The sequence below is a fragment of the Perognathus longimembris genome, chromosome 20 (genome assembly GCF_023159225.1).
Source record: "Perognathus longimembris pacificus isolate PPM17 chromosome 20, ASM2315922v1, whole genome shotgun sequence".
Classification (NCBI taxonomy): Eukaryota; Metazoa; Chordata; class Mammalia; order Rodentia; family Heteromyidae; genus Perognathus; species Perognathus longimembris.
In genome coordinates this window covers 40,942,456-40,967,018 of record NC_063180.1, presented here as the reverse complement: position 1 = coordinate 40,967,018, position 24,563 = coordinate 40,942,456, and the positions used below count along the sequence as shown (strand labels likewise).

The following is a 24,563-nucleotide window of genomic DNA, read 5'->3' as shown; positions in this document are numbered from 1 at the left end:
AAGGAAAGGCCCGTGCTGAAAATGGAGCTGTGGCTTAAGAAGTAGAGCACTAGCCTTGATCAAAAGGAGCTCAGAGACAGCGCCCAGGCACAGAGTTTAAGCCCCAGGACTGGCAAAAAAAAAAAAAAGAAACAGGAAAAAAAAGAACCCTCCAGTTTTACTTGAGTATATATTTTCATGAATCTAGACATTATCACATGACTTAATCTAATCTTTAACTCATGATTTCATGAATAAAATGAACACAAGATTTAGGAACTTCCCCCCCCCTTTTCAAATCGTTTTCATATGTTTAAGCACTGGCTTATAAATGGAAGCAAGCTGTGCCATTATCTTTCAGGAACTTTCTTACGGACTAGGGAGTCTACCTCTAGAATCTAGGGCTAATTTCAACATTTGAATTTTTGAGAATAGAGGCAGCAATAACAGAGATGTCTGTTAATTCACTTTTGCATTAGAGAAACGGGAGCATGTGGCTCATTAGAATAACCACACATATTTGCATTCCTTTGTCTCCTAATAGCAGAGAACTGTGGAATTGGGTAATTTGAAACTCATTATACTCACACATTTAGCTTCCACACAGGCTGGTGGTACTAAGTGAACAGTTGACTGAGCATCTATTGTTAGTAAATCAAAAAGGAAAGAAAGAAAAAAATAGAAAGGAAGGAAGAGGTCGGCACTAGTGGCTCACGCCTGTCATCCTAGCTAGTCAGGAGGCTGAGATCTGAGGATTGTGGTTTGAAGCCAGCCTGGGCAGGAAAGGCCATGAGACTTTTCTTTTGCCAGTCCATCTCCAATAAGCCACCAGAAAAATGGAAGTGGTGCTGTAGCTCAAAGTGGTAGAAGGCTAGCCTTGAAAAAAAGAGCTCAGGGACAGCGCCCAGGCCCTGAATTCAAGCCCCACAACTGATCAAAAAATAAAAATAAAAGAAAGGAAGGAAGGGTAAGAAAAACATTTAGTTCAGTACTATTTCTTTCCTACAAATATATGTCCTAGCTGATATCAGTGTATCATGCCTACAATCCTAGCTACTTAGGAGGCTGAGATCTAAGGATTGAGGTTCAAAGCCTGCCCACACAGAAAACTCTGTGAGAGTCTTATCTCTAGCATCAAGGTTCTAAGTTCAAGTCCATATATATAACTTAAAAGGTGGTTTTTACACAGTTTCCTAGCTCATGATCAATTGCATACAGATAAACTATGTAAAAAAATCCTTCTGTTCAGTTAGTATATTCTAGTAATGGTATTAAGTGCAAATAGAAATAAATGATACACAAAATCATCTCTCTTCTTTTTCCTTCCCTTTCCTTCCTTCCTTCCTTCCTTCCTTTTTCCTTCCTTCTTCTTCCTTCCTTCCTTCCTTCCTTCCTTCCTTCCTTCCTTTCCTTCCTTCCTTCCTTCCTTCCTTCCTTCCTTCCTTCCTTCCTTCCTTCCTTCCTTTTTCTTTGCTGCTGCTGCTGTTACTGGGGCTTGAACTCTGGCTCTTGCTTGGCTTTTTCCACTCAAGGCTGCAACTTGACCATTGGAGTCCTAGAGTCAGTTCTGGCTTGGGGCTGGGGTGTGGGAGACAAGTGTCTCTATGGATTTGTCTCCCTGGCTGGCTGCAGTCTGGCATCCTCTAATCTCAGCCTCCTGACTAGCTAGGATCCTAAGCATGTACTCCCAGCAATCCACCATCGTGTAGCAGAGCGCTAGCCTTGAACAAAAAGCTCAAGGACAGAGCCCTAAGTTCAAATCTCAGGACCCATATAAGAAAAAGAAAGCAAGATTGTTACAAGCTGAAAATTGCTTTTGAGTTACTTGGCCTGTTAAACCAGGGTACCATAGTAAACTGAATTCATTTAACCAGCAACCGTAGGGACCCCACAGTATAGCAAAATAAAATAACCTTTGACTTTCCACCTTCCAATTTTTTTAAATCAAATGAATGCATACTTTCCAAACACAGAGAATGGCATCATTTTAAACCACAGAGCTAATTTTCCTCAAGGTACAGAAGCGTACAGAAGCAATCATTCTCCCATGATTTGATTCATATGGAGCAAATAATTCAAATAAACCCTGGTCACAATCCTGTCCATCCTACCGTTCCCCTCTGATAAATGTCTGTTTCTCTGCAGATAAGAATATTTTTAAAAAGGAAGAATTTCCATCCAGTCAATCAATTGTTTGCTCACACATAGGTATCCCCCTTAATTTCAAAAGTGCCATTGGGAGGACAGAAAAAAAAATGCAACAAAATCCCCGGAGTCAAAGAAGCTCCATTGGCTGAGCTGGTAAAGTGACTGTTAGGAGATAAACGGCCATTGGCTCTGCACACCCGGTAACAAATGACGCTCAGAAGCACTGGAGAGAAAGCAGAGGCCGGAAGAGCCCTGGCAGCTGGAAGGAGGTGGGACTTGACCTACTATGTGGTGAGCCACGCTACTGTGTGGCAACTAAGATCCAGACAGATTCCCTCCATCCTGCTCGTCCAAAGAGCTGAAAGGAAAGATCTGGAACACTGGAGCAGCCCAGCTGGAAAATGAGACCTAAAGTCCTTGATGGAAAAGGGCCACAGGAGGGAGCCCCAGATCTGATGTGTCCAGGGGGTACACGGGCACTGCACAGATCTCTAACTTAACCCCTGCATTGTGCATTTGCATGCTTGGAGAAGGAGCCTGCGCGGACTCATGAAGAATGACACTGCCTTAGCCCAGCAACAGCAAGAGGCTCTCCGGCCATTTTAGCTGCTGCCTACCAAGAAGGACAGAGGCCAGCAACCCAACTCAGCCACATTAACTGGTTGTAGCGATCCGTCTGTCTGTCTCTGCCTGCCTATCAATCAACTCTATCAATCACTCTATCAACCTATTTGTCTATCATCTCTGTACTTATCTAGAATCAAACAATCTCATCCTCTACCTATCTGCCTATCTATCAATCATCTCATCTATTTACCTAACATAATACATATCTGTATTATATCACACTATGCTCTTTCATATATACCATGTAAAATAAGGTATACGCACCGTAGAGTTAATTGAGTTCAGAGTCGCTGCAGTATAACTGAGTGGATCATGCATCCTACTCCAGATCTTTTCCATGTATTCCCAGGGAGACAACAGACAGACAGACACACACACACACACACACACACACACACACACACACACACACACACACACACACACTCAGGGATCTTACAAAGCTAAGATTCCAGGGGGAAGATAAGAACAAAGGAAAGAACTGGGAGGTCAGGGAGACTAGAGGTGGGGCTGGTAGCTAAGGCACCCCTATAATCCCTTCCCCCACAGATCAGCTCAGTAGGAAAACAACAACAACAACAACAACAAAGGCTGAGAAAACTCAGATTCTCGCTAAGGAGAAGACATCAACACAGCCTACATGACTTGGGGTGTGGCTCAAGTGGTAGAGCCCAACACCCGGGACTTCTGTGTGGGCTACCCAGGACTGTCTGTCTGTCTGTCTGTCTGTCTGTAAGACTCCTTTGTCTCAGAGCGCTGATGGATCCGATACAGTCTTGTCTCCCTGGGACCAGCAGTCACTGACCCTAAGCAGAAGCCGGCAGGTGGCTATGGTGCAGAGCCAGCCCCGCTCAGTAGAGATGGGACAGAGGACGATCTCCCTGTCTCCGTTTCTCCCTGGGGAAGGAACAGCAGGATGCGCTGGGGCGGAGAAGCACCCATCTTTTCTGAAGGCCGTCCCTACGGATGAAGCAGTTACCACCACCCCCCCCCCAGCATGACCCACGGCTCTCCACGTGAGCAGAACTTACAGCTGCCGAATTTCAGGGGGCAGGCATGGGCGTCCATGGGGAAGTCCTCTAGCTGCATGGGGCACTCGGCCGAGATGGTCAAGCTGGAGGAGAAAAGACGCAGAGCTTACTTTTTATTTATTCATTTGTCTTTTGATCCGTCAGTCATGGAGCTTGAACTCAAGGCCTGGGCGCTGTCCCTGAGTGTTTCTTTTCTGCTCAAGGCCAATGCTCGACCACCTGGAGCCACAGCTCCTATTCTGGTTTTGAGGTGGTCCGTTGGAGAGAAAAGTCTCAAGACCTTTCCCGCCCCGGGCTGGCTTTGAACCCTATGCTTCAGATCTCAGCCTCCTGAGTAGCTAGGATTACAGGTGGGAGCCACCAGACCCAGCTATAATCTTTATTTTTATTTGTAAGTCTGGTTTTGTTTAAATCTATGTTAGACCAGGCTCCAAGTCACAGTTCTGTCTCTGCTTCCCTTTAGCTCAGATTACAAGCTTGTACCACCATGCCCGGCTTGAGAGAAAAATCCTTAAATGATGCAGTAACTGCCTCTTTGCAGAACAACCACATCTTCCCAAAAAGCCATTTGGATGTTTATTGATTTATCTGTCTGTGTGTCTGACTATCATTTATCTGTCATCTATCATCTATTCTGTATGTTTGTATCTATCTATCTATCTATCTATCTATCTATCTATCTATCACTTATCTGTCTATTGCATCAGTACTGGGGCTTGAACTCAGGGTCCTCAGAATCACGTGGTTTGTTTATTCCAGGCTGGAGCTCTACCACTTGAGCTACACCTTAAGTCCAGCTTATTGTTAGTTAGCTGGAGATGGAGTCTTGTTGACTTTTCCGCCTAGGCTGGCCTTGAACCACTCTCCTTGTCTCAGCTTCCTAAGTGGCCAAGAGTGTAGGTTTAAGCCAGTGGCATCTATCTGAATCAATATCTTTTATCCAATTGTCCGCACTACCTGTAAATTACATAAACTTGAGCTATAGATGAATATCTTTCAGAGATAACCCTTTAAGTCAAATCCACTCAGGCATTTTGTGGTTGAGTGAGAGTGTGCGCCCATACATACATTACTGCTTGTATCATAAGTTCTAGACACCTTTAAATTTTATTTATTCCCACCCAGACCCTTATTCACCATATTGAAGTAGCTTCCTGGGCAAGGCTGACACAGGTACATTTTGAACAATAATGTATATGGTCAAAAGTTTAAATACATGGCAGAAGCTTTACCAGAATCTGGTTACCATCATTGTTCAATAGGCTGTTATGGGGCCTGGATAGTAAGTGAGCTTGTGCTATAAGAGTACTCTCAGCCAGACACTGGTGGCTCACGCCTCTCATCCGAGCTACTCAGGAGGCTGAGGTCTGAGGATCACGGTTCGAATCCAGACCAGGCAGGAAAGTCCATGAGATTTTTATCTCCAATGAACCACCAGAAAACCAGAAGTGGCACTGAGGCTCAAGGTGGTAGAGCACTAGCCTTGAGCGAAAGAGCCCAGGGACAACGCCCAGGCCCTGAGTTCAAGCCCTGCCACTGGCAAAAAAAAAAAAAGAATCTCCCAGGATGAGCTTATTTTATCTTTTCCATTCGAACCTAGTCTCCCAAATAATAGGATGACAACCACTGCCAACAAGTCACCTGCTTTATTCATGTCACCATAGCAACCGCAGCCAGGTCGGGAATGTAGGAAGGTGGAAAGGCAGGGCGTGGAGAGAATATGGGAAGGATGACCTTGATCAAGATGCTTTGTACTCAGAAACTGGCTGGTTGAACGGCAACCCCTGGGGTCAACCACTTCAAGATGATTATTTAATTGATTGAAAAATGAGAAAAGAAGAAGCGGCAAGAACACCAGCAGTACTGCCCTCCTATGCTGCTTCTCTGGGGCAGTTCTGGCTTTGTCGAGGGGGTATGGCCCTGGTTAATTGTATTTTTGTTACATGTTAGGGAAGAGATTCTGTTCCCGTTACCTAAGCTACACCCAGTGAAAACTTTTGGACTCTATTCACACTAGTCGGTGGCACAAACTTTGTGAACCCGAGTTCTGACCAATCAGAATGAGGCGCGGTGCCGTGTTTTCTTTTCCAATAGAAAAGGCAATGAAATTAAAAAAAAAAAAAAAAGGTAGAAAGCAGTGGAGTTTCAGAGTATGTGATAATTCTAATTATGGAGTCAATCGACATTGAATGTCGTCCTATTAGCGCCTTTATCTAGTTTTATTAAATCTAGATGTTGCCTACGTTCCCAGAATGCAAATCAAGTCAAATCCACACAGAACCAAGCCTCTACTTCTTCCTCTTGTTAGAACAGGTTCACTACGAAATTGGGCGCGTGTTCCACGTGTGATCATTGCAGTTCTGGGTAGTCAAAATATGCAGTGCTTGGATGAAGCTAGGAGGTGCGTGGGTGGAAGGCGCGTGTCTTCCTCCATGGAGGAGAGGAGATTGTCTGTTGCCATGGTCACAAGGGAAAGTCCCCAGGGATGCAATGAGTTCCTGGAGGGCCCTAAGTGCGGATGGAGAAGACACCTGCAAGCCCTCCATCCAGGAAGGGCTTTTTCATAATAGTCTCTCTCTCTCTCTCTCTATAAAACTATATAACAGTATATATACACAGTTATATATATACATAGTCATATATATATAACTATGTATATATGTATATGTATTTAACTGTATATTATATATATAACTGTGTATTCATGGGAATTTATTAAGTTACAGAAGAAAACTACAAGTGTCTGCCATTTACATAAATATACTTATATATTATATTTACTGTATACAATACAATGTATGTACATTGCATATTGCAGTACAATATGTTGTACATTGTATATACAATATTGTATTTTATATATTTTATATTTTATAGACAATATGTATGCATAATATGCAATTGTCTATACAATACATAAATACAACATATATATTGTATTTATTGTTCACACCACAGTCAATAAAAATAAGAATATAGTGGCTATGAATGAATGTGTGTGTGTGTGTGTGTGTGTGTGTGTGTGTGTGTGTGTAGGGTACAACAGCAAAGACACTGTCCAAAAACAGATAAAATTTAGCTGGATCTACTTAAAACAACAGCAAGAAAACAACTCTTTAAACTATTTCCAGCAATAAAGACATAAAAAGAGTTATGTCTACAACAAGGAATATTCTCAATAGGCCCTATTATTAGAGAGACTTGTTGACTTTTATTCCAAGGAACTCATTGTTGAGAAAGCCCTTTTGAACTTGAATCCCAAGCTTCAACGGGTATGGACTTCACCCATGACAGACTTTTCGTTCTCTAGAAAATAAATTCATAACAATAGCTCAAAAGCTATGTATGTACATTCATATAAGACTACTGTCGACATATTGTCTAATATCGACATTACATTTAAAGTCCTAGGCCAATTTTCTTGGGCTTGGCCACGTGGCTACTGTATATGTTCTTGATACATTGTATATTGTATATATGTCTACCTGACCTAGAGAAGGGAAAGAAAAACAGGGCGTAAGATATCACAAGAAATGTACACACTGCCCTACTATGTAACTGTACCCTTTTTGCACAACACCTTGTCAAAAAAATTTGTGTTCAATTAATAAATAAATTAAATTTAAAAAATCAATTCATAAAAGAATTATTAAGACCCTCTCCCCAGAAGCAAATCTTTCAACCTGGGTAATACATTTGAAAGTTAGTGCCTTTCAATATCCCAACAATGGCCTATGCGCCTGTGGTATATTGGTAGATCAGAGAGAGGCCTTCTATGCAAGGGTTCTTTGAAAGGTAGAACACATCCGTGTCTCCTCACCTTCGCCCCTGTGGAAATAGATCAAAGCCCCCTGCAGAATGGCGGACTGGCTTGCCTAGCTCTCAGAAGCCAGCCAAGCCCTCTGCTTGAACCTTTTGCTTTTTAGATAAAGCAGGGCTGGGAATAGGACTTAGTGGTAGGGTGTTGGCCCAGCATGCATGAAGCCCTGGTTTGATTCCTTAGCACCACGTTAAAAAAATAAATTAATTAAATTAAAAGAGAAAAAAAGTGAAGGAAAACAAAGCCCCAAAGCTCCTGGAATTTGCCTGTGGTGAAAAGTCCACTGAATTATTAGTAGATCCAGCTACCAACTTTTATCTTCATTTTCCCTCCCGAAGGCCCTATTTATGTTTTCATTTCCAAACGCCATTAGGACAATTCGAGCATTAACTTAGTGGAGAACCATGTCCCATTTCTGAACAACATTTTAATTTTCGAATCAGGAAAATGACAACCTGTAAATTCAAATTATTGTGGTGAGTTGGATTTCTATACCATCCTAATTGACAGCCTGGCTGACAGCTCACAGCTAGAAAACATGTCAAAATGCTTCAAACTTGATGGAAGCCCAGGGTTCACTCCCGCCTGTTCCCGCCCGTAATGCTAACTATTCAGCAGGCTGAGATCTGAGGATCAAGGCTCAAAGCCAGCCCAAGCAGAAAAGCCCACAGGACTTTATCTCCAATTAACCAGCAAAAAAAAAAAAAAAAACAAATAAGGCTGACTGGGAGCGTAATTTTAGCTATTACCAAGAGAATGAGAGGCCCAGAGTCCAAGCCCAGTATACACACACACACACACACACACACACACACACACACACACACACACACAGTTCTCTAAAAGTGGAGGCTTTTAGATAACCTTAAAAAGATCCCTATTTCATTTGTGCAACTAGAGAATTCCATGCTTTCAATAATCTGTTACTGAGACCTTGTAACTGCCTTCTTTGTTAGAAAGAGATATAAGCCGCACTGCTTGCTTCAAGCTGGGCTTTTGGGGTTTCACGAGTTGTTTGCAGGCTAAGTGGTTCCTTTGCATGCATGAATGCCATAGAGAGATACAGGTGATCAACCACCAGCATTGCACTGGCTAACATTCCCTTCAGGCCTTGGGCTAGGTATTGGTATTTTTCGTTCTCCTTCCACTGATTGTCAAGAAAATGTCAGCACTTCTTATTTAGGTTGAGAGGAAAAACAACCTAAGTTTCTAAGTTTCAAAAGAAAAAGCCAGCGTTCTTATCCAAAGGGGACACACACTCATCCACATCACCGATCTACTTTGACTCCTGCAATTTTCTTCTTTTAATCTTCCCCATTTCCTCCCCCAAAGCATTGCCACGGTGGATGAGAGAAGGGAAGGATCCAGAAGGAAGCTTTGAGAAACTCACACAGAGAAAAGGCCCACGGATAAAGCGCTGGGATGCGACAGACCAAGTTACAATCACTCAAAATCACTGAAGCCCTGGCTGGGCATGGTGTCTTTACACCTGCCATCTCAGCTACTTGGGAGGGAGAGAAATCAGGAGGATCCTGGTTCAAGGCCAACCCAGGCAACACTGTGCAAGGCTCTCCCACTAGCAATAGCAGGCAGGATGCTAAACCCCAGGTATAAAACGTCTGCTGTCTAGGTGGCGGGGATGCGGGCTGAGGAAGGCTCTGTGATCCTTGGTGTGCACACCCTGCGTTTCCTTTCCAGTTTCTGTTCTGCAGGTTTTCAGGGAACCCCGGCTCCCATCCTTCCCCTCACTGAGTGTGGCCACAGCGCCACCTAGTGACAACGGTCCGGGCCTGCGGGCTGAGCGTAGCACACAGCTAGGTCTTCAGGCTTCCATTTAGACAGTATTCCAGCCAGAACAGAAAAGAGGGTGTGGGAAATGCATTTCACTCATTTTCACTGGCTCGGTTTGCCTGATTTATGAATGGGAAGGACGACGAAGACAGGTACAGATTCTTAGGGGGTTGAGCACATTCAATATATTATTATTATTACTTATTTTGTGGGACTGGAAATTAAAATCAGCCTTTCTTTTACTAGGCTAGTGCTCTACCACTTGAGCCAGACTTTCCTTCTTTTTTCTTTAGGTTTTTTTTTTTTTCCAAGATAGGAAGTTGTGCTTCCTCATTGAGGTGGCATCTCACTAACGTTCCCCACCCCCACCCCACCCCCGCCCCAGGGCTAGCCTTGAACTATAATCCCCTGGATCTCTACCTACGAAGAAGCAGGGATGAATGATGTGAACCACTTCATCTGACCGTGGGTTTATATTCAGCCTGTTGTTTTTTTTTTTTTCCCCCTCCATGGACGGCCGGCCTTCTCATCGAAGTTTCTCAGAATATTGGAGGAGGGCGTGACTCTTTGCCCATGGCTGGCTTTCTCTGAGCTGAGGCAGAGAACCCAAGACTCTTAAGCCATTTGGGGTCTACAGCAAGCGTGTGACTTGTTTCTTACCAGCTCTCGGGGGATCTCCAGGTCTGGAGGGGCCAGGATTAAGAAAGCAAGAACCGTCTTAGAAACAACTAATGCCAAAAGTCTGGACTGACCAGACTGCATTGACAGCATAGAGCGTGAACCACGAGCCGTCCCAGCAGCGCCAGAATAATTTCAGTCATTTTCCACACCAGAGCTGCAAGAAATACCTGGTTTTAAAATGCCCTTGTTTGGGCTCTGCGAGCACTTGCTGTAGTCAACTTGAGTTCAAGTCTGTATAAAACCACCCAAAAATCAATGTACGACCATGGGTGAGAGGATTCCTCTGGTGTACCTTCTAACCCTTCAAAGTCCGTGAGACTCCATACCCCAACTAACCAGCAAAACGCCGGAAGTGCAGGTGTAGCTCAAGTGGTAGAGCTCCAGTCTTGAGTGAAGAAAGCCAAATGAGTGGAGAGTCCTGAGTTCAACCCCAAGTAACACACACACATATGCACAAACCACACACACACACATGCACACACACACACACACACACACACACACACACACACACACACACACACACACACAACCAAGCAGTTTTAAGAGAATTAGAGGGCTGGGAATGTGGCTTAGTGGTAGAGCACTGGCCTAGCACACCATGAAGCCCTGGGTTTGATTCCTCAGTGCCACACAAACAGAAAACAGATGGAAGTGGCGCTGTGAATTCAAGTGGTAGAGTGCTAGTCTTGAGCAGAAGAAACTCAGGGGCAGTACCCAGACCCTGAGTTCAAGCCCCAGGACTGGCGAGAGAGAGAGAGAGAGAGAGAGAGAGAGAGAGAGAGAGAGAGAGAGAGAGAGAGAGAGAGAATTAGATCACCTGAAAATTACAGCAAATAAACAAATTACAGCATCCACACACAAATATATATATACACATATATATTTATGTATCCCTCTCTCTCTCGAATTATCTGTATGTGACACATATCAAAATATTCCTATTGGTTCTCTTTGGTCCTGAGAGCACACCTTATGGTTTCCCAGTTATTTTAAAATTCACGCTTTGTTTCTTGTCACCATAAACTAAGAGTTGCCTTACCCCTGAGAAATGCATCCAATGTATCTATCCACTGGTTTATGAAAGTGGTTTTTAGCTGGACGTGGCGTAGATATGTACATGTACATGCGTGCATCTCCGTGTCTCGTGAAACATGTCTACCTGTTTGTCATAACTTCCTTCAAGTTCAGTATCCATACCTCAAACTTGCAGGACATTACAGAATTTCCGCCCAAACTGAGCTGGCCAACTGCTAAGCAAGCGTGCGACTTTGGTGCCCTCTGGTGGCCATTCAAGAAACATACACACAGTCGAGAAGTTCTCCAACCAGAACAAACACAAAGCAAACCCCACTAGTGCTTTCTCATGCACTTGTGTAAAACGTGCACGGATTGGTGAGCGCAAAGTGCTCCAAGCTGAACTGAAGATAGCCTACCCATTTCCTCACCCCATTTCCTCAACTGAAAGCAGCATGCACCCTCTTGAAGCTGTAATGCCTAGGCAAGATGTCGGGGATGGAGTTCGATACCTGACTCTGTTACCTCACGCCACATGTGTGTTCTGTGACCAGGGTCATGTCAACAACATTTGGAGGAGGAGGAAGAAGCAGCCGCCAAGCAAGAGCCCAACCCTTGCATTCAAATCTCAGTAACAGCAGCCACAGGGGAAAAAAAAATCACCAAATGTGTATATGTTTTCCAATGTTGGCAATCAAAAGCAATGTCCTAATAGATGCCTGTGTGTAGGGCGTGTAGCCAGTGTTCCTGGTAAGTTCCTTAAGGCAGTTGCTGTCCAGAAATGACTAGCAAGATAGCTATCATTTTTAGAAAGCCTGCCAGTCAGCAGTCAGCCCTCGATTACTGTCACAGATAGCAGAGATAAATCAACTTATAAAAGACAAAAAATAATTCTTTTTTTTTCTTTTTTGGCTCATGTGGAAATTTCAAAACAACTCCCTGTTGCTCATGACAGGGAGCCATAGAGAGTTAGAAGAGGCAGGGTCTCAAGGTCACCATCAAGGTCACATACCCAAAGACCTAAAGACCTCCCGGACAGGACTGCCTCCCCACAGTGCCCTCTAGCAGACTGAGCAGGGCTGAACGGTGGACTATGGCCAAGTCCATGGGAAACACCTCATAAGTGTCCCTCCACACTCCCATGGGATCTGTCATTCCCACAGGGGTGATCTATGATCTACTGCCATTTCCCTGCCTTTACCACATCAATCAAACCCCGTCACCCTATGGCTCTAGCTCATTAACATCCCTCACACTTTGAAGAAGAACCCTCTCCACGTCCCCAATGTGCTGGAGACCTAAGGAAGCTCCTTCGCAACTTGGCAGCTCATTAGCACGCTGGCTCTGCAGAAACAACTGCTCCTTGCTGCGGAAGACAAGCCGCTGGGCTCCCCCCCACCCACCCACCTTCTCCCAGGCCGCCTTCTGGGCTTGAACTGGGCAAGCAAAGACTTGGCCCATGGCTCAGTTCCAATTCCTGCTCCCCTCTGTGACAACCCCCCCCCCCCCCCCAAGGCTGGTGACCAAACCCCGACATGCTACACTGTCTCTGGCTGGCAGGGCTCGAAGGCGTCCGTGCTTGCATGTAGGACAGGGGGCTGGGCAGCGCCTGCCCTCTCCTCTCTCTTCTCCTTCGCAATGGCGGTCCTGACTGCAGGTTCCACCCACTGGTGACATCCACTGTCTCCTTTAAGTCTTGGGTCTAACCACAGTCTCTCCAAAGTGAGAATCGAGGACAATATTCCAGTGGGATGAAGGGTACCTGTACCCCAACCCTGCACATACACAGTTATGGCATCCAAATGATTCCCCAGCCCCCCCCCCCCCCCCCCCCCCGGCGGACGCTGGGCTCCACGACCTCAGCCCCTGCCTTATGCCCCATGCTCTGCTCGCCGGGCTGGGAATGCACTCCATTTTATTTCCCATAAGGCTTCGGCTCTACCATGAAGTCAGCGTCCCAGGATTCCTTTCCAGACTGACTGGCCAAGTCCCATGGCCCTTGGGCGCTTAGGCAGCTCGTTTCTTTTTTTTGTCCCCCTGCATGCATGGCCCATTCTCTGTCGGGGCCGCGTCCCGCCCTTCCTCCCCGTCGTCCCGGCTCTGGCTCTGCGCGGGCTCGCTCACCGCATGGTGTACAGCAGCGTGCCGTCGTCCTCCAGCCGCAGCAGCTTGTTGGGGGTGGTCATGTTGTGCGCGATGGATTTCTTCCCGTTGTGGAAGAACGTGTCTGGGGTCCAGATCTTGCTGGCCAGCAGGTTGTTGAGGGGCAGGCGCTGCATGGGCCCCTTGAAGCGCAGCCGCTCGTCCTTCCAGCTTTGCCGGAAGAACACGTCGATGGTGTACTCCTAAGGGGGACGGGGGGGGGGGAGGATCAGGGATGGCCCCCGGGCCCCCGTGTGACCTAGTGAGAACCGAGTGCACCAGCCACACCCGGGGAACTTACCATCTCTGTGTCGGACACGGGCCCGAAGCTGGTCACGTAAATATCAGTCCGGACCTGCGTGATGCGCTCTGAAACACAGACACGTGTCAGGGTGTGGCCCGCGTCACGGACCCTTGATCTCCTCGCCCATTCGTGTGTGTGTGTGTGTGTGTCTGTGTGTGTGTGTGTGTGTGTGTGTGCAGGTAGAACTTGAACTCAGGGCCTGGGCACTGTCCCTTAGCTTTCTGGACTCAAGCCTGAGGCGCTGTCCCTCTACTTCTGCCTTTTTCTTTAAGCCTTGAAGATGAAGAGTCTCATGGACTTCCAGGATTCTCAAATCTCAGCCTCCTGAGTACCTGACGATCGCAGGCAGGAGCTACCGCTACCCGACCTTACTGCATCTTAACACCCAGTAGTCTTGGCTTTAACAGTACCTAAGAACTGGTCCCCCCACCCCCAAGTAAACTAGGAGGGACATCAAGATTATCTGGGAAGGCTGGGTGCCTGTGGCTCACGCCAGTAACCTTAGCTACTCAGGAGGCTGAGATCTGAGGATCATGGTTCAAAGCCAGCCCAGGAAAGGAAAGTCTATGAGACTCTCATCTCCAATGAAGCCCCAGAAAACCAAAAGTGGTGCTGTCACTCAAAGTGCTAGCCTTGAGAAAATAAATAAAAACTCAGGGACAGTGTCCAGGGCACTGAGTTCAAGCCCCAGGACTGGCACCCCCCCCCCCAAAAAAAAAATCCAGGAAGAAGGAACGTAGCAGAAGTATCTTAAAGGCCAACACTTCCCCGAGATTCTTGCTGCTGAAAATAACCAAGATGGCAGAATCCTTGGCAAGACGTAGAAAGCAGTCATGCACTCAAAAGCCACGGTCAGGGTGGCTCTTTCCAGGATGGTCCGAGCCCCAGCAAACCCCCCAGTCAGCCAGTGAGGGGCGGAGCTTCCTCCGCAAACCCCCCAGTCAGCCAGTGAGGGGCGGAGCTTCCTCCGCGGTCCGCTCACCTCCCAGCCCCGGCCGGAGCCTGTTGTCATAGCCATCTAGCAGCCCATCCAAGATCCGGGTGAACACGGTGATGTTGTCATTCGTCTCCGCCTTCACAGAACTCGTGGGCATTTGTGAAAAGCTTTTCCAAAAGAGAAAAACCAGGAAAGCAAACATGGGCATTGTTTCAGAATAAGACATAACGGTAATCATATTTTTTATTGTGATGATTTGGGGGCTTGAACTTAGGGCTTGAGTCCTGTCCCTGAGCAGTTTTTTTTCTTTTCCTCAAGGCTGGTGCTTTACCACTTGAGCCACAGCTCCACTCCTGGCTTTTGAGGTGCTTAATTGGAAGTAAGAGTTTCCTGGATTTTCCTACCCAGGTTGGCTTTGAACTTCAATCCCTCAGTGCCTCAGCCTCCTAAGTAGCTAGAATTCTAGGTGTGAGCCACTAGTACATGGCTACAAGATATAATGTTTTACTGATCAGTTATGGGGCTTGAACTCAGAACCTTGGTACTGTCCTTGAGCTTTTCCTTGCTCAGGGCTAGCACTGTAGCACTTTGAGCCACAGCACCACTTCTGGTTTTCAGGTGGTTCATTGGAGATGAGAGTCTCGTGAACTTTACTGCCCGGGCTGGCTTTGAACTGCGATCCTCAGATCTCAGCCTCCCGAGTAGCTAGCATGACAGGCGTGACCTGTCTACAGGATACACTTGTTAAGATTCACAGTCCATGAGTCATCGCCATCTCAGCTTAGAGGGAAGGCATTTGCACAGAGCTGAGTCTGCCCAGGTGCACAGTTTACTCTGAATAAGCCTTAGCTCTTAAAAATCCTTCATTTTTAGGGGGCTGGGAAATGGCCTAGTGGTAGAGCGCTTGCCAGGCATACATGAAACCCTGGGTTCCATTCCTCAGCACCACATACACAGAAAAAGCCAGAAGTGGCACTGTGGTTCAAGTGGTAGAGTGCTAGCCTCGAGCAAAAAAAAGAAGACAGGGACAGTGCCCAGGCCCTGAGTCCAAGCCCCAGGACTGGCAAAAGAAAAGAAAAAAATCCTTCCTTTTGCCTTAGGCTCATATTCCTCCACTCAAGCCAATGGGCCCAAATCTGCTCCTTTCTACTACGAGGAACCATTTATTACCGGTGCTTTTAGTCATTTATAAAACAAATTAGCCACTGTGCAGGGGGCTGGCAGAGCCTGATCCACGCACGGGGATTCCGAAAGCGTGGTGTAAGCACAAGAAAGCTGAGCGCGCAGGCCTTAATGAGGCCCCTGCCACGCGCCCCGGGTGGACAGAAGGACACGGTACGGCTCTGCCTGCTTCCGGAAGATGAGGCTGGAGCTCTGGGAGCACGCTGCCTTCTTAGAGGCCCGGGGGGAATGGTGCTGTGGATAAGATGCCAGGATTAGAGCAGGCAAGGCAGGAAATGATCAAGTCTGTGATACAGTTCAGGATTCCACCTAACTCCGTATGGTCAGCTAATGGCCACATTCCCTGTCACCCAATATCTTCAAATCACAATAATAGCCCCAGGAGGCTGAGTGCCGGAGGTTCAGGCCTGTATTCCTAGCTACTCAGGAGGCTGAGATCTGAGGATCATGGTTCGAAGCCAGCCAGGGCAGGAAAGTCTGAGAGACTCTTGTCTCCAATGAACCACCAGAAAATGGAAAGTGGTCCTGTGGCTCAAAGTGGTAGAGCAAAACAAACCAATAGGAAGCTGGGGTTGTTTAGTGAAGTAATATCATCCAGGCATTAACGGTATATATATATATGCAAAGCTGGGCACCGGGCATTGCCAGCTACTCAAGAGGCTGAGATCTGAGGATCGCCATTCAACGCCAGCCCTGACAAACATTCTAGGAGACTCCCCCTCGCCCCCAGTCCTAGGATTTGAACTCAGGGCCTAGTCACTGTCCCTAAGCATATTTTTGCTCAAGGCTGGTACTCTACCACTTGAGCCACACAGCTCCACTTCTGGCTTTTTTGGTAGTTAACTGGAGAAAAGAATCTTGAGGACTTTCCTGCCTTGGCAGGCTTTGAACCCTGATCCTCAGATCTCAGCCTCCTGAGTAGCTAGGATTATGCACGAGAGCATCCGTGAGACTTTCATCTCCAGTTAATGCCCAAGGAATAGGATGTCGAGTATAAAAAGCCAGTGGGGCAGGAGGCCCTGAGTTCATAACCCAGAGCTCTCACACACAGACACACACACAGACACCCAGACAGACAGACAGATAGACACACACACACACACATCGTATGAAGAAAAAAGCAGATGGAAACCAAAATTGATCTGTCTAGATACAATCCATGAAAATGAAAAAGGCAAGCACATGTCGATTCAGATCTCAGCCTCTTCCTGAGCAAGCCTAGAAGGTTCCCTGAGGAAAGAAAGTCTGCGGAAGACAGCAAGGAATGTGAAAGGTGCAGATCCCACCTCGGCAGCCTACAGACCACGCCAGGTGTGCAAACAGCACTTGGCCTGCAAACGGGGCTCGACTTCCAAGAGAGAGAATCCTCGCCCAAAGCCAGCAGGGCCTTCCAACACAACCAGCGCCTTTGGCACTTGGGCAGAGGAGCACCTGATTCTTGGTAGGTCACGGAAAAGCCTGGCTGCAAGCCCCCAGCTCTGTGGAAGCCCTTTCTCAGCCTCGCCCTGGCGGACATCACAGTGCCAGCCTCTCGAGGAATCCATCGAAGGAGGTGGAGGTCAGGATGGATGGGTGTCTGCCTCACCCACTTCTTGAACGCTGGTCCTTTTTGGGGGTTGTCAATGGCATCTAAACGGATCAATTCTTGACCGGACCTAAAGCCATTTCCTCTGGAATTCGACGGAACACAATAGCTTGATCTAATTTTCACACCAGCACTAGGATGTGGATAGCCGGAGCTCAAAATTCAGTTCTGTTATCCCAGGGAACACAGACTGACGAGTTCTACTTTCTGGCTTACTAATTTGAAATATTAATCGCTCGTTCCCCCTCCCCTTTTTTTTTTCCTGGCCTAATATCTATGGTCATTTTACAAAGCACTAAGCTTCCCATTGCTAATACCAGGACAAGAAAGCCTTGAAACTGTCTAGGGTTGTATAAGAAAGAATGTTGTACCTTTTTTTTTTTTTTGTCTGTCTTGAGGCTTGAACTCAGGGCCTGGGCACTGTCCCTGAGCCTCTTTGTGCTCAAGGCTAGTGCTCTACCACTTGAACCATACTGCCACTTCCAGTTTTCTGGTGGTTCATTGGAGATGAGCGTCTTACAGACTTTCCTGCCTGGGCTGGCTTTGATTGACCCACGATCCTCAGATCTCAGCTTCCTGAGTAGCTAGGATGACAGGGGGGAGCCACTGAGGCCCAGCTAGGCATAATTTTTCCCCCCAATGTTTTCTATGAAAGGTTGGCTGAACTCACTGATGTGGTACCCATAGACACAGAGGGGCAAGTGTATAGCAGCAATCTAATCTGTGAAAAACTGTCAGGTGCTGGTGGCTCCCACCTGTCATCCTAGCTATTCAGGAGGCTGAGATCTGAAGATCCTGGTTCAAAGCCAGCCCAGGCAGGGGAGGCCGTGAGACTCACCACCCATGAACCTCCAGAACACCGGAAGTGGCACTATGGCTCAACATGGTATAGCACTAGCCTTGAGCAAAACAGTTCAGGGACAGTGCCCAGGCCCTGAGTTCAAGTCCTAGGACCACCACCACCAACAACAAGAAAGAAACAAAACCACTTTTTACATTTTCTTGCCTAAAGAGGTCAGAGACAGCGCCCAGGCCCTGAGTTCAAGACCCACGATCAAAAAGCATAAGAAGAACAGTAGTAGATTATGGAATCTATCTTTCAAGGTGCTTTGTGCTAGGGAAGGTGCTTCATTTCTAGGGAGAGTTCTGAATACGGTGACACAAGTACGCAAATGGCACCAGTGACAAGGGGGCCTGGCATGTCTCTCTGCCCGGTCACCTTTGCTTCCATTGATGGCCCTCTCCGATTTACATAAAATATGATCCGTAATGGCAGCTGCATTACCTTGAGAGTCAAAAAAAGACTGGCTTTTATGCTTGTTCCTCTGTCTTCTGAAATTGCATCCTTTCCCTGGCACTTGATCACTTCTAAGAAATGTCTTCACTTTATTTTATGATCATTACATGCGATCGTTTTCTTCATGTTTCTTCATTACATGTGATGTTTTCTTCAAATGCTCATTTCATGCTACTTTTGGCTATCTGTACTTTTAGCTAACTGTACCACTTTTAGTGAACCTTTTGATTTTGTCGGTCATGGGGTGTGAACTCAGGGCCAGCGCACTGTCCCTGAGCTTTTGCTCTCAAGGCTAGTGCTCTACCCTGTTGAGCCACAGCTCCACTTCCGGGTTTCTGGTGTTTCACTGGAGGTAAGAGTCTCACAGACTTTCCTGCCTGGGCTGGCTTTGAACCGTGGTCCTCAGATCTCAGCCTCCTGAGTAGCTAGGATGACAGGCGTGAGCCACTGGCACCTGGCAAGTTAACCTTTTAATGCGATGCACAAGAAAAATAAAAAATGGTAGGCCCCACAAACCCCACATTTCTAAATGAAAGTTTTCCCCTCTCAAGATGAATGAAACTCTAAAACGCTTGGGGTTAGTGTGTGTGTGTGTGTGTGTGTGTGTGTGTGTGTGTGTTTGGCTCATATCCTGTGCCATGAAATACCTTGCAAGAATTGATCGTTTTTTCCCCCTAGGCTGCACCTGCTGCTAAGGGTCCTATCCTTCAGCTCCCCGAATCAAGTTCAAGCCTGTTCTAGTTGACCTACCACCTTCCTGAAGGCTCTCTATGACCCTGACGTTGCAGCCTGACTCAGAATCGTGCAGCCTGCAACTTAGGCAGAAAGCAGTGGATTATATTCACAGCACCCCCCCCCACCAACCACACTGAGCCCCAAGTTCCCAGACCCAGCTGCTTCCTTGTCTCCCATATTAAGGGTTCCACTTTCGAGGTGGCACAAAGCCTCCCCCATCTCAGCCTCCATGGCATCTTTCCTTGCTCCCCCACCTTGTCCCTTAGCACCTGTACTTTAACACCAGCCTTTACAAAACCCCCCGTAGGCCCTTCCACTCACGGCTCCATGCTTTGCTCCTCTTCTCTTCAAAACGCATGGGAAGAACTGGTTATGTGTAAACATCCCGCTTGCCTCTCCTCCTTTCTCTTCCAGCTGTGACCACCTGCATCCCTGAGCATCTCTTCCCCAAAGAGAGCAATGACGCCTATGTGGGCGGAGCCTAAGGCTCAAGTCTTGGTCCTCCTCTTGGGGCACTCAGGAATAACATCTGGCAGAATGGGACATGGCGCCCTTGCTTTTCTCTTCTTGCTCTTCTCCTTAGCCTGGGTCCACTCGACCCTTTCTGACCTCTAAGCACCGTAATTATCCACAGGCACAATCCGGGGGTGTCATTTCCCTTCTCTCATTTCTCCCTTCTCCCCACGCTTCATTATATCCAATCTATTCACTTAGCGTGCAGACTGAGTGAGCTTTACATTTTTTTTTCAATCATGAGGGCTTGACCGCAGGGCCTAGGCACTATCCTGGAGTGCTTTTGCTCAAGGCTAGTGTTCTACCACTTGAGCCACAGTGCCATGTCCAGGTTTCTGGTGGTTCAGTGGAGATAAAAGTCTGATGGACTTTCCTGCGGGGCTGGCTTTGAACTGTGATCCTTAGATCTCAGCCACCTGAGTAGCTAGGATTGCAGGCGTGAGCCACAACACCCTGTATTCATCACGAACCCAGTTCAATAATCACCAATCCTGTCCAGTCTGATCTGAATAATATCTTTCACATCGCCACATCAGGTTCCCGTCACAGCAGCCTTTAAATAGCTAAGAGTCTGAGAGACTCTTATCTCCAGTGAAGCACCAGAAAACTGGATGTGGCACTGTGGTTCAAAGTGGTCAAGGGCTAGTCTTGAGCAAAAGCGCTCAGGGACAGTGCCCAGGCCCTGAGTTCAAACCCCACAAGTGGAAAAGAAAAGATACTTCATGCTATTCCTCAGAGCTTTAGTTATGAACCAAACTAATTGTGGAGTAATGGCCTGTCGTCTATCTTTCTATCTGTCTGGTTGTTGTTAAAGCTGAACATCAGCAGGAACTGGTAGCTCACGCCTATAATCCTAGCTACTCAGGAGGCTGAGATCTGAGAATCACAGTCCAGAGCCAGCCCAGGCAAACAAATCTGAGAAAGTCTTATATTCAATTAACCAGCAAAACGCTGAAAATGGAGGTGTGGTCACGTGATAAAGTGCCAGGCAAGAATAAATAAAAAGCCAAGCAAGAGTTTCAGGCTCTAGTTCCAGCCACAACAACAAAAACCAATCTATGCTCACAGGACAAAGCAAATTCTAATGTGTGGAGAAAAGGAATTGAATAGCTCTGTTCTCTGAGTTATTTTGTATTTTGCTTCTATTAGAAAGTACCTAACTTAATTTTTTAAGCCTGAAATTAACTGCCCTGCCTGTCGTTATCTTTGAGATCCTGTCTTTTGGCTTTGAAATAATCCTAAAATGATACACATCGAGTGGGCTTTCCAATGCTGTGCTAGCTCTTTCTTTTCCTGGCAAATGGCCCCTTCTCTGTGACTTGAGATTTCGTAACCCCCATCTTGAATGATCTTTACTTGGGTTGTGGTCGGTCCACTGTTTCTACAATGGTGCCATTTGAAGTCTGCATTGAGATATTCTTCTGTTTCCAATCTCTAGATTCCACCCTCCTCATGTCTTGCCCTCTTTGTGGCACTCTCAATATTGGGACATTTGGGAGAAGACTTTTTCAATAAGAATGCATGCAAACCTCCAATCGACTTGGTTTCTACCGCTTTCCGATGGCAAAATCGGTTACACCTTTCTCTGAGTTCTAAAGCCCCAAACTCTTCTCACTTACAAAATGAGATGTGGTGTGTGTGTGTGTGTGTGTGTGTGTGTGTGTGTGTGTGAAAATTACATTGCCAGGCTAAAGTGGCTCACGACCATAATCCTAGACACTCAGGAGGCTGAGATCTGAGGACCATGGTTTGAGGCCAGCCCCAGGAAGAAAAGTCCATGAGACTTTTATCTCCAACAAACCTTCAAGAAGTCAGATGTGGAGCTGTGGCTCAAGTGGTAGAGGACCTGCCTTAAACCAAAAAAGCTCAGGGACAGAGCCCAAGCCCTGAGTTTAAGCCCCGGGATGATCACACACACACACACACACACACACACACACACACACACACACACACACACACCCCACATTGGGAGCGTTTTAAGATTTCTTTTTGCCTTTTAGGCGTTCTAATACTTTTTCTCTAAAATACCACACTAATTAAAATACATGTCTCACGGCCATGGAATCTTTGTTAGCCGTCTGAGAGCCCCCACACGCCTTTGTTCCTTTGCACTGAGCCAGTGACTCACGCCACGAGCTGACTGGCAGCCAGTGTCGGCACAGAGCCGCACTGTCGTCCTGAGCTCTGCCCATTGCACGCTGGCATGAGGAACAGCCTCAACGTTTCCTGTGTAAAACCCATTCACCTGGAAGTATTTTTTTCCTTTAGGTGCCTTTAAAAAAAAATGTATATATGTGCCAGTCCTAGGGCTTGAATGCAGGTCCTGGGCCTTGTCCTGGAGCTTTATTATTATTTATTTTTTGCTCAAGGCTAGTACTCTATCACTGGAGCCACAGCTCCATTTTCCAGTTGGAGATAAGAGTCTCACAGGGGCTGGGAATATGGCCTAGTGGTAGAGTGCTCTCCTCATATACATGAACCCCTGGGTTCGATTCCTCAGCACCACATATATAGATAAAAGCCAGAAGTGGCGCTGTGGCTCAAGTGGCAGAGTGCTAGCCTTGAGCAAAAAGGAGCCAGGGACAGTGCTCAGGCCCCGAGTCCACGCCCCAGGACTGGCAACAAAAACAAAACAAATCAAAAGAGTCTCACAAACCTTCCTTCTCAGCCTGGCTTGAACCACGGTCCTCCGGTCTCAGCCTCCTGACTAGCTACGATGATAGGCGTGAGCTGACGCTGCCTGGCTTGGTGTGTATATGTGTGCATGCATGTGTGTGTAAGGGTGAGTGTGACACTACCACCCCATCACGAGCACCCACCTACTTTACTTTTAAAACATTTTTTTTTTTCCTTTAGAAACTACCTTTCTGATCTCTGACTGTCCCTGAAGCTTCCACTTAGACAAGCCATTGCATTTGTTCTACCGACTGCTTCAGGGGACTTTCTGAATGGTTGTTTTTTATTTCCCATAATTGTATAATGACTGTACGTCCTGGGCCACCTGAACCTGTAACGACAGGCCAGGAAGAATTTGTCATCTGGGGATACACAAGAGAGAGCTTTCCGTTTCAGAAGACGTTGTGAATGTCTGCACGATTCACAGAGAACGGACTTTCTGCTCTAGTTAAAGAGATGGGGAACTGTCCTTGAGTTACAAGAAAGACAGGCTTCACGAGACCCAGGGGCTGGCACATTTGTGTACACAAATAAGGAATAACCTTCTCTGTTATATTTCTAAGTGGCTTCAAGGGCCTGCTTTTAACTGCTCGTTCTAAGATACTGTTTTTCAGGCTCTAATGTGCCGTTCCCACAGCACAAAATTTCGAATTTATGTGTTTGAATTATGTGTTTTGCACATGCCTGCCCCCCCCCACCGATCCTTTTTCAATAGCACAATCTGTAAATTACAATTAAATACAACTAAATACAATTAAATGAATGGGCTGTAGGATTGAGTTCAGAATCCTGAGACATATCACGCAATTATCTTTTTTTTGTTGGTCATGGGGCTTGAAGTCAGGGCCTAGGCACTGTCCCTGAGCTCTTTTGCTCAAGGCTACTGCTCTATCACTTTGAGCACAGCACCACTTCTGATTTTCTGATGGTTTATTTGAGGGAAGAGTCTCATGGACTTTCCTGCCCAGGCTGGCTTCAAACCATGATCCTTAGATCTCAGCTCCTGTGTAGCTAAGATTGCAGGTGTGAGCCACCCAGAGCCTAGCATATTAGGTATTTTTAAAACATGTGGATTCATATATTGCTTCAATGCTAGCTTTTCTGTATCATGTACTTTAGCTTATTGGTTTTACTAAAATAATTATAATGGCTTAAATAATTCCCATGTTTTCAAATGTTCCCAAGCAGAAGGCTGGCTGTCAATAAGACTTCTGATCTGTTGTATGCTGGCTGTGGCTGTTGTATAATTTAAAACTAATAGCAGAATCTCAAAGGCAGTTGTCAAATGAGCTGCTGGTGATGGTCAAATTTCGAATAGGATGAAGAGAAAGGAAAAAAATACTACTCATTATATTTTCGAAGAATTTTTACATTGTCTTGTATAATTGCCAAATGGGATTTCCTTCTTACAAATACATTCTTTTCTGCTTTCAAATTTGACACCCTTTTCATAAATGCTGCATACCCAATGTTGGACATGTATAAAATGTCTCACATGGTCTCTACTTCCTTTTCCCTGCCTAGCTTCTTTCCTTCCTTCCTTCCTCCTTCCTTCCTTCCTTCCTTTCCTCCCATCTTCCTTCTATCTTCCTTCCTTCCTCTCACCCCTCCCCACCCTAGAGCTTGAACTCAGGGCCTGGGAACTGTCTCTGAGCTTTTTTTACTCAAGGCTGTTGTTCTACCACTTGTGCCACAATAATACTCCAGGCTTTTGCTGGTTAATTGGAGTTAAGAGTCTCATGAACTTTCTTGCCTGGCCTGGCTTTGAATCTCAATCCTCAGATCTTTGTGTGTGGTGTGTGTGTGTGTGTGTGTGTGTGTGTGTGTGGGTGTGTAATTACTGGGGCTTGAACACAGGGCCTAGACACTTTCCTGAGCTTGTCTGAGACTAGCACTTTTCCACTTGAGTCACTGTTCTACTTCTGGCTTTTCAGTGGTTAACTGAAGATAAGAGTCTCCTGGACTTTCTTGCCCAGGCTGGCTTTGAACCATGATCCTCAGATCTCAGCCTCATGGGTAGCCTAGATTACAGGCGAGAGCCACCAGCATCTAGCCTTTTCAGATTTCTTTTGAATTCCAATTACATCAACTCTTC

At 46.5% G+C, this 24,563-nt stretch overlaps 1 protein-coding gene across 1 annotated transcript in view; it reads right to left on the bottom strand.

The window, feature by feature from the left end:
• The window catches only part of Gabra5 (gamma-aminobutyric acid type A receptor subunit alpha5), a 28,743-nt gene extending 14,040 nt beyond the window's left edge, over positions 1–14,703 (bottom strand). The window contains exons 1-4 of the mRNA XM_048369058.1: positions 14,523–14,703; positions 13,538–13,605; positions 13,219–13,439; positions 3,786–3,868 (exon numbers count right to left, since the gene is read on the bottom strand). Of these exons, the coding sequence (XP_048225015.1) occupies positions 3,786–3,868; positions 13,219–13,439; positions 13,538–13,605; positions 14,523–14,703 (553 nt within the window). The remainder of the gene's footprint in view (positions 1–3,785; positions 3,869–13,218; positions 13,440–13,537; positions 13,606–14,522) is intronic.
• Positions 14,704–24,563: the final 9,860 nt, after the last annotated feature.